This window comes from Hippoglossus hippoglossus, chromosome 9, assembly GCF_009819705.1.
Source record: "Hippoglossus hippoglossus isolate fHipHip1 chromosome 9, fHipHip1.pri, whole genome shotgun sequence".
Classification (NCBI taxonomy): Eukaryota; Metazoa; Chordata; class Actinopteri; order Pleuronectiformes; family Pleuronectidae; genus Hippoglossus; species Hippoglossus hippoglossus.
The window spans coordinates 683,307-690,806 of NC_047159.1; the positions used below are offsets into that span (position 1 = coordinate 683,307).

The window sequence follows — 7,500 nt, forward strand, 5'->3', positions numbered from 1 at the left end:
GAACGTGTTTTAAAATGTAGAGTTAACAGCGTTTCAGATAAACAGATAAAAGCTGTTGAGGTTTTTCACATGTTTAATAAATCAGAATAACGGTGTCGCGTCCACAGCTTTGACTTGAGCCGCAAAAAGCAGAACTCTCTTCTCCACCTCAGCGTTGATCACGTCCTGCGAAGCTCCAGGGTTCTGACGGACAAACTCCGAGATGCTGAGGATACACTCTCTCTGAGGACACACACACACACAGACACACACACACACACACACACACAGAGAGAATGAGCACCACAAAGTGCGGACCACAGAGTGCAGTTGTTACTGTGATGAAACACATCAGCACCTTGCACGTGTCCACTTTGTCCTGACCGGTGATCCGGTTCAGCAGCTCCCTGCCGACCTGGATGCCCGTCACCGCGGCCAGAAGCCTCCGGTCCTCCTGGGTCTCAGAGGACAGCCAGCGCAGCAGCGCCACCTGCAGGAGGGAGCAGGATCATTTGAACATGTTGAGCATCTTACAAACGTCACAGTGGAGTTTGGTCTCAGGTTTGATTTGACATAACAAACCCATCAAAGACGTAAATGAACGTTTTACACACATTCCAACTGTGACACGATACGAGTCCGTGTTTCTGCACATGAAGAAGAAACTCGCTGCTGACACACAAACCTCCTGGTATCACTTTGTTTTAGTCTGTTTCCGGTTTTCTGCTTCATTCTGTTAGTTTCAGTCGACAGCTTCCTCTTGTTCGAGCCAAATTTAAAAGTAACAATGTTTTCTCTTGTTTTATGAGAATGAAGATTCATTTCCTGCTGATGATCGATGAATGAATCGACGGACAGATGTTTGCAGCTGTGTGAGGTTTTTACATGTTTAAGAACAGAGTGAAAAGATGTTAAATCACAACTTTAAATGATTCGACTTTATCTTTAACGTCATTTTCTTTTCTTACCTGCTGAAGTAACTGAGCGTTCGTCATCTCTGAACCGGACATGACTGAAACACACGCGAAGTAACGAATAAAACCAGGAACCAGCGGAAAAAGCAGAAAACAAACCACCGGACGAGTTCACGTTGATCTGAGACCTGAAGCTAAAACCTGCGATTTTCACACAAATCACAAGAAACACGATGAAAACAGAACTCTCACTTCCTGTTTACGTCTCTTCGTCTCTTCTTCTCTTCTGCTCTGAGACTCTGCTGTTGCTGCCGCCCCCAGCGGTCACAGCAGGAACAACCACAACATCCACACGTTCAACTTTATTTTTATTATTTAAAAAGGTTGAAATTTGGGTTGAAGAATTCAGATACAAGTACTTAATGTGTCATATATCATAGCTTTACATTATTATAACTGGTGCATTGTTTTGTGCAGGACTAATTATTACTTTGGTAATAATAGTGCTTTGATTGATTATTTTGAGATTAACAGATCATTCGGTTTGTATAAACTCAGGAACAGTTTAGTGTGTAATATTTCAGGTTTTGACATAAAGAAATATTGAATAAATTGAGAAATTGAGTTTTATTTATTTAAATTTTGTATATGTTGATTGTTTTCTGGCGACTGTGTATTTATTGGTTGTGTAATTTTATTCATGAAAAAAGCCAAGATATTATTTAAACTCTTCATGTTTTAATATGTTAAAAAATGTCACTGTAAAGTAACTAAATCTGCCGTAAGAAACATTATATTTCCTTGAAATGTAGTAGAATATAAATCTCATACAGTCGCACCATAAAACCACATTTAAATTCACTAGATCAAATCACACACTCATAACCATGGAGGGGTGAACAGAGCCTCATTGGTTGAGGTAAAGATACTCAAGCAGTGTTTAAATTCATGTACCTTAGATAAGTACAATACTTGAGTAAATGACAATAAATTGTACTTGCTTTTATTTTTTCAACATTTTCTTACTTCACATCTCCCCCCCCCCCCCCCAACACACACACACCCATAGTCACTTGAAGTTTCCAAGTTCTACATTATTTATCACATCGACTGTTCTTCACACTGAGCTCTCGAGTTCCTGCTGTACTTGAACGCAGCGTGTTTGTGAGGTATCCGTTGGTGTTTGAGGTCACATGACGTGGCTGCAGGTCGGAGGTCAGCTCTGGTCCTGGGGTTTGGAGAAGGAGCCCAGCTGTTTGGTGTTGACGTCCTTCAGCTGCTCCAGCTGCCTTTGTCCTCGCCGGTACAGATACTCGATGTGCATCACATCCGTCTTCTTGATGCGAGCGTTCTCCCTGAACTCGTCCCGGATACGGGGGATGAAGCCCGGTTTGTCCTGCCCGGCCCGCAGGAAGTGACGATACAGAGCCAGGATCTGCTTCTGCAGTTTACTGTGACGTGCCATCGTCAGGAATCAGCTGACCTGGAGTTTCGAGGAACACCAGCAGTTCCTCTAATGACCACTTGTTCAAGTCGGACTGAACGGATCACTGAGCACCACCTGGTGTCAGGTTAGAGATGACAGACACTGAACCTGAGGTCTGTGAACACACCACGACTCAGAGCTGGAGGAGCTCTGATTGGCTGAGAACTAGTCAGAGGTGAAGCAGCAGGAAGTGAATCAGGTTGAGGACTTTAGGAAACACTGGAGACAAAATCATTAAAGAAAATTAAACGTGAGAAGTTTTATGTCACATTCAAATAACGTCATAAAAAACATTTCTCACTGTTTTCTGATGTTCTGACTGAACGATGGATTGATTCATTGATTTAATAATTGTCTGATTAATCAATGATTTAACACAATGAGAAGAACTCAAACAATCATTTGACTCATTAAATTAATCTAATAACAGTCACAATTATTTATAATAAATGTACATTTCATTTTCAAGAAAAAATACATTCACCTCGTCAACATTTTTTTATGTATACATACTGTATATATATTTTAATTATACAATTACATTTGTATTATTTTTTAAGAGACAAAACAAGCGTGGTGGAGGTTTAACAATCTATTTAATTACAGTCTTTTAGATACTTGACTTTATTTGTTTTACTTTTGCATGTTTTATTCTACTTCATTATTTCCCACCACATTTATCATCACACCAGATAAATGATTCAGAATAAACTCCATCAGTAATAAAAGACTGAGTACTTGTACTTTATAGTGTTGTATTAGTATTTCAATGTGTCAGGAGATGTCACCTCCAGTGTTTGAGTAACAGCTGATGAAGTAAAGAGGTGAAGTTAGAGATGATGGAGGAGTTTCTTGTTTACTGAGTTCATGATGATGTTCGTTCAGCTTCACTCACCTGTTTGACCGGAAGCACCGACGTGTCACGGTCTAACGGGGTTTTTATGGTTCACCTGATCATCATTAAAAATCACCGGAGACAGAAAGTGTCGGTAAAAACCGGAGTTAGCTCCTGTTAGCTCCGGTTAGCTCCTGTTAGCTCCGGTTAGCTCCGGTTAGCTCCTGTTAGCATCCTGTGTGACCTTACTTCACGTTACAACACCACCAAGCTACAGGACTACAAAACACGTGACTTCCGACTCGACGTTTCACAATAAAACCCAAGTAGAAGACGCCAAGAGTAAATGTCAAGCTGCTCCAGAATCCGGTGGAAGAAGAACTTAGATCCACAACTGCAGTAAAAGTAAAAGTACAGATAAATGTAAATACTCAATTACAAGGGACAGCTCTGCGGGAAGGGAAATTACTTTTGATCTCACAATAAATATTACTCCATACAAAACATATACGGTGTATATACATATAAATATATTGTTTTGAAAGTCATGGAGCGGAACTATGAGTCCACTTCCTGTTTAGATGAGGTGTAGGATGGGAAACCGGAAGCAGCAGCAGTAGAATCAGCTGATGAGCGGAAACCAACTTTGTTGTCAACGTCACGAAGGTTCGTCTTGTTATTTACGTCATGTTTTCGTCACGTGTTTGATTTCAGTCGTTTCCACTTGAGACGTTTTTGGAAAACGGATTTTTCCGCCTGACGTCACTCACTTCAGATCATTAACTTCTGATCCGCTTTGACCGGAAGTGACACGGTGCCTTTACAAAATAAAATAGGGTAGTTACAACACTTGTCCAGGTTCTGACTCAGGTTCTAGTTCTGGTCCTAGTTCGGACTCTTGCCCTGGTTCTGGCCCTGGTTCAGGTCCTATCCTTGGTTCTGGTCCTGGTCCTGGTTCTGACCCTGGCTTAGGTTCTTGTCCTGGTCCTATCCCTGGTTCAGGTCCTGGTTCTTGTACTGACTCCGGTCCTGGTCCTATCCCTGGTTTAGATTCTAGTTCTGACCCTGGTGGACTTCCTGTGTGTGTGTAGAAATGGAGGAGACGGAGGAGGGGCGTCGGCAGGTGGAGGAGCAGGTGGAGCAGCTGCTGGCTGGTCAGGGGTCAGAGGTCAGCGGCTGTGACGTTGGTCTGGACCAGAGCAAACCTGCGACTCTGAGGAAGAACGTCACCTACATCGTCTGCGGGGTCATCTTCAACGACAAGGTGAGGGACGCCCCGCCCCCCCCCAACACATCTGGACACACACTCCAGGTTCACAGCATGTGTGTGTGTTGTGTGTGTGTGTGTGTGTGTGTGTGTGTGTGTGTGTGTCCATTAGGAGGAGGTGCTGATGGTGCAGGAGGCGAAGCAGGACTGTTACAAACTGTGGTACCTTCCTGCAGGGAGGGTGGAGGTGGGGGAGAGTCTGGGGGAGGCACTGAGGAGGGAGGTGAGACAACACACACACACACACACACACACACACACGCACGCACACTTGTGTTGAAGCTGTTTGTCTGCAGGTGAAGGAGGAGGCGGGGTTTGATTGTGAGCCAATCACGTTGCTGCTGATCCAGGAGCAGGGACCTCAGTGGATCCGCTTCATCTTCCTCGCCAGAGTCACAGGTCAGAGGTCACATGTTCACACACAGACAGACACACACAGACAGACACACACTCGTCACTGCGACAGAATCGACACAATGGAACGATGGTTAAAAGATAAAGTTTAGATTCAGTGAGTCAGTGAAAACATCATCACCTCTGGACCAATGACGAGACAGCGTTCAGAGCTTTGACTCTTCTTCTGCAGGTGTGTAACAGCACCTGACTGGAGAAACAGCTCCACCTACTCCACCTACATGAACCGGCTCCTAACGTTCACAGACATTTAATTTGTCTGATATTCTGAAAATTCAGTTAAAAATGTAGGATTTGGATGAAACTCAGCTAAACATCAGTTTTGTTCGGTAACTATTTATATTAACATCAGTTCATCTCAGAGAAAATGAAAACGATCATTAGATGTAAATAGAAACAACAGTTGAACTAAATCTCACCTTATCTCCGTGTGTCAGGTGGAAACATCAAGAGTCTGTCAGCAGCAGATCAGGAGTCTCTTCAGGCGTCCTGGTGGGACAGACAGTCCATCCTCCCTCTGAGAGGACGAGACATCCTCCGTCTCATCGACTGCGGACTCAAGTACGACCACGTTAAAGCTGCCATCTTTGTTCTGCGTTTAGTGTCAGTGGTGGAAACAGGCTGACCCGGGCTGCTGTGCTGCTTTCAGGTACCGTCAGGATCCCTGGCATCCTGTCACGTTACCGGTGGACCTGAGCTGCCGTCACGTGCTGCAGAGACTCGTCCTCGTCTTCACCAACTCTGACGAGCAGATCTGGATCCTGCTCCTCAAAGGTACCAAACTGCTCCGACTCTTCATTGGCTGATGAAGAGGAACCTTTTCAGATGTTGATGCTAATTATAATTAAACTCTAACAAGATTCATGTAATTTCTCCAGGTGGAACCAAACATTTGATAATTATACTCGGATCATATTAAATGTGATAGATATCTATAATATAAATGATCCGTATTAAGACTATGATTGATTTTAAACGTGCTCAGCTCTGACGTCCTTTCATTTATTCAGGAGAGTTTTAATTTGGTTTTTAGTTTTTGACAAACATTTAAATTCAGCTCCCCTCCCCCACCTGTCTGTCCCACAGCCCCAGGGCTCCACCTCCCGACAGCAGCGGCGGTGAAGACCCATGCCGTGACCTGGGCGGCCAACATGGTGGTGCAGGAGGCCATGCCGTCTGCGTACCATGACCACGACGTCAACACGCTGGGCGTCTTCAGCCTGCAGCACAACGGCCGGCAGCATGGGAAGACGGACGGCGTTTGCTTCAACACGCTGGTGGCACTGGTGCCCGACCGCGTCCAACGCAACGAGGACGGAGAGAAGGTGGCGTTCATTCCGGCCGGGCAACCTCCACCTGTAGAAAACCCTCGATACGTGTGGTTGGAAGTCAGGAAACCAACGCTGAGAGAGAAACTGCTGGAAAAGACCAAAAACACCTCCATCCTACCTCTGCACAGCCTGTACTGACCACAGGGGGGCAGCAGTGTCAAGTCTGCCCTCTCCTGTGATTTAACAAGAAGACTCTTATTGTGAAAAGACCTCTTACTGTTGGCTTTCAGAAAACTTTTATTCTGAAAGAAAATAAGGTGTAATTTTATTGAGTAGTTGAATTGTAAAGAAATTAAAGGTTCAGTGTGACAGATTCAGGTTAAAGGATCTACTGTTAGAAACTGAATATAAAAGAATCCTTGTGTGTTTCATCTAAATTATATGAATTGTTTTTCTCCCTAGAATGAGCCCTTTATACTTAAATACTTTATATTCAAACACTTTATATTTAAATACTTTATATTCAAACACTTTATATTTAAATACTTTATATTCAAACACTTTATATTTAAATACTTTATATTCAAACACTTTATATTCCAGTTCAGCTGCAACATGACACTTCACCACTAGATGTCACTACATTCTACACACTGAACCTTTAAGTGTGAACGAGCAATAAAATAAAAAAGTTTGATTTAATTATAAATATAAAGTTTCAGCTTTAAATACAATCGTTATGAAACATAATGAAAAACATGAGAAGTTGAGATGATTGGTTGTCATGGCGACGTGAGAAACAGGATGATGTCGTACAGCTGGGATCCAGGTTTCAAGTTGTATAAACAGGAAACGCTATAAATCCATCTAAATTCCACAATGGGAAAGACGTTTTAACTCTGAATATCTACACACATCTTGGACATGTTTATTTAAGCCTCAAAATAAAATTTACAACAATCAAGTTAGCTAAATGCTAACTCCAATGCTAAAGTGTTTGGTACAAACTGTTGTAAACTGTACGAACGTTCCAGTGAAATGTCACTTAACAAAAACAAGTGAGAAGTCACGACAGCTAACGTTAATGCTGCTAGCTTGATTATGTCCCGACAATTTTACCTTAATGTGTCCACAGTAATAATCTAATGATATTTCTGAAGTTTAAAAACAAACATGAAGCTGATCAAAGAACTTATTTGCCAAAAAAGAAACTTTATTCGTCTTTAAACTGGAGGACGAAGACGATCATTTCCCGTCTGTCGGCTCATGTCTCGTCCGTCTCCTCTGTCTTCACCTTCCTCACGTAGCTGTCGTCGAGGATCTTCAGGTGTTTG

The 7,500-nt window shown here is 42.8% G+C and overlaps 4 protein-coding genes across 6 annotated transcripts in view; 1 reads left to right on the top strand and 3 right to left on the bottom strand.

Annotated features, from left to right (window-relative positions):
- LOC117768372 overlaps window positions 1-1,184 on the bottom strand; it is a 1,421-nt gene extending 237 nt beyond the window's left edge. Inside the window, exons 1-3 of the mRNA XM_034596654.1 lie at window positions 948-1,184; window positions 338-469; window positions 1-222 (exon numbers count right to left, since the gene is read on the bottom strand). The exon at window positions 1-222 is cut by the window's left edge and continues 237 nt beyond it. Of these exons, the coding sequence (XP_034452545.1) occupies window positions 82-222; window positions 338-469; window positions 948-989 (315 nt within the window). The 5' untranslated portion in view covers window positions 990-1,184 and the 3' untranslated portion in view covers window positions 1-81. The remainder of the gene's footprint in view (window positions 223-337; window positions 470-947) is intronic.
- A 431-nt stretch (window positions 1,185-1,615) lies between these two features.
- sdhaf1 (succinate dehydrogenase complex assembly factor 1) lies at window positions 1,616-3,506 on the bottom strand. 3 transcript variants are annotated; one of them, XM_034596657.1, is made up of 3 exons: window positions 3,275-3,506; window positions 2,566-2,598; window positions 1,616-2,481 (listed from the first exon to the last, which is right to left on the bottom strand). In XM_034596657.1, the coding sequence occupies exon 3, from the start codon at window positions 2,356-2,358 to the stop codon at window positions 2,110-2,112; it is 249 nt and encodes an 82-aa protein (XP_034452548.1). In that variant the 5' UTR covers window positions 2,359-2,481; window positions 2,566-2,598; window positions 3,275-3,506; the 3' UTR covers window positions 1,616-2,109. The 3 variants fall into 3 exon arrangements, with proteins under 3 accessions (XP_034452548.1, XP_034452546.1, XP_034452547.1); XM_034596655.1 differs by lacking the exon at window positions 2,566-2,598 and having other exon boundaries at window positions 1,616-2,454; XM_034596656.1 differs by lacking the exon at window positions 2,566-2,598 and having other exon boundaries at window positions 1,616-2,465.
- Window positions 3,507-3,764: 258 nt separating this feature from the next.
- Window positions 3,765-6,633, top strand: nudt18 (nudix (nucleoside diphosphate linked moiety X)-type motif 18). Its single transcript, XM_034596644.1, has 7 exons — window positions 3,765-3,880; window positions 4,306-4,478; window positions 4,594-4,704; window positions 4,778-4,880; window positions 5,333-5,456; window positions 5,545-5,669; window positions 5,982-6,633. Exons 1-7 carry the CDS (start codon window positions 3,844-3,846, stop codon window positions 6,362-6,364), a joined length of 1,056 nt encoding a protein of 351 aa, XP_034452535.1. The 5' UTR covers window positions 3,765-3,843; the 3' UTR covers window positions 6,365-6,633.
- Window positions 6,634-7,361: 728 nt separating this feature from the next.
- Window positions 7,362-7,500, bottom strand: part of LOC117768374 (protein FAM240C) — a 9,117-nt gene continuing 8,978 nt past the window's right edge. Inside the window, exon 3 of the mRNA XM_034596658.1 lies at window positions 7,362-7,500. This exon is cut by the window's right edge and continues 39 nt beyond it. Coding sequence (XP_034452549.1) covers window positions 7,431-7,500 — 70 coding nt within the window. The 3' untranslated portion in view covers window positions 7,362-7,430.

Excerpts from the sequence above, each read along its gene's own strand:
- sdhaf1 (XM_034596655.1), bottom strand. The coding sequence starts at position 2,358 with ATGGCACGTCACAGTAAACTGCAGAAGCAGATCCTGGCTCTGTATCGT.
- nudt18 (XM_034596644.1), top strand. The coding sequence starts at position 3,844 with ATGAGCGGAAACCAACTTTGTTGTCAACGTCACGAAG. Across the intron at positions 4,479-4,593 it reads GGGTCATCTTCAACGACAAG|GAGGAGGTGCTGATGGTGCA; the intron begins GTGAGGGACGCC and ends TGTGTCCATTAG. Across the intron at positions 4,881-5,332 it reads CTTCCTCGCCAGAGTCACAG|GTGGAAACATCAAGAGTCTG; the intron begins GTCAGAGGTCAC and ends TCCGTGTGTCAG.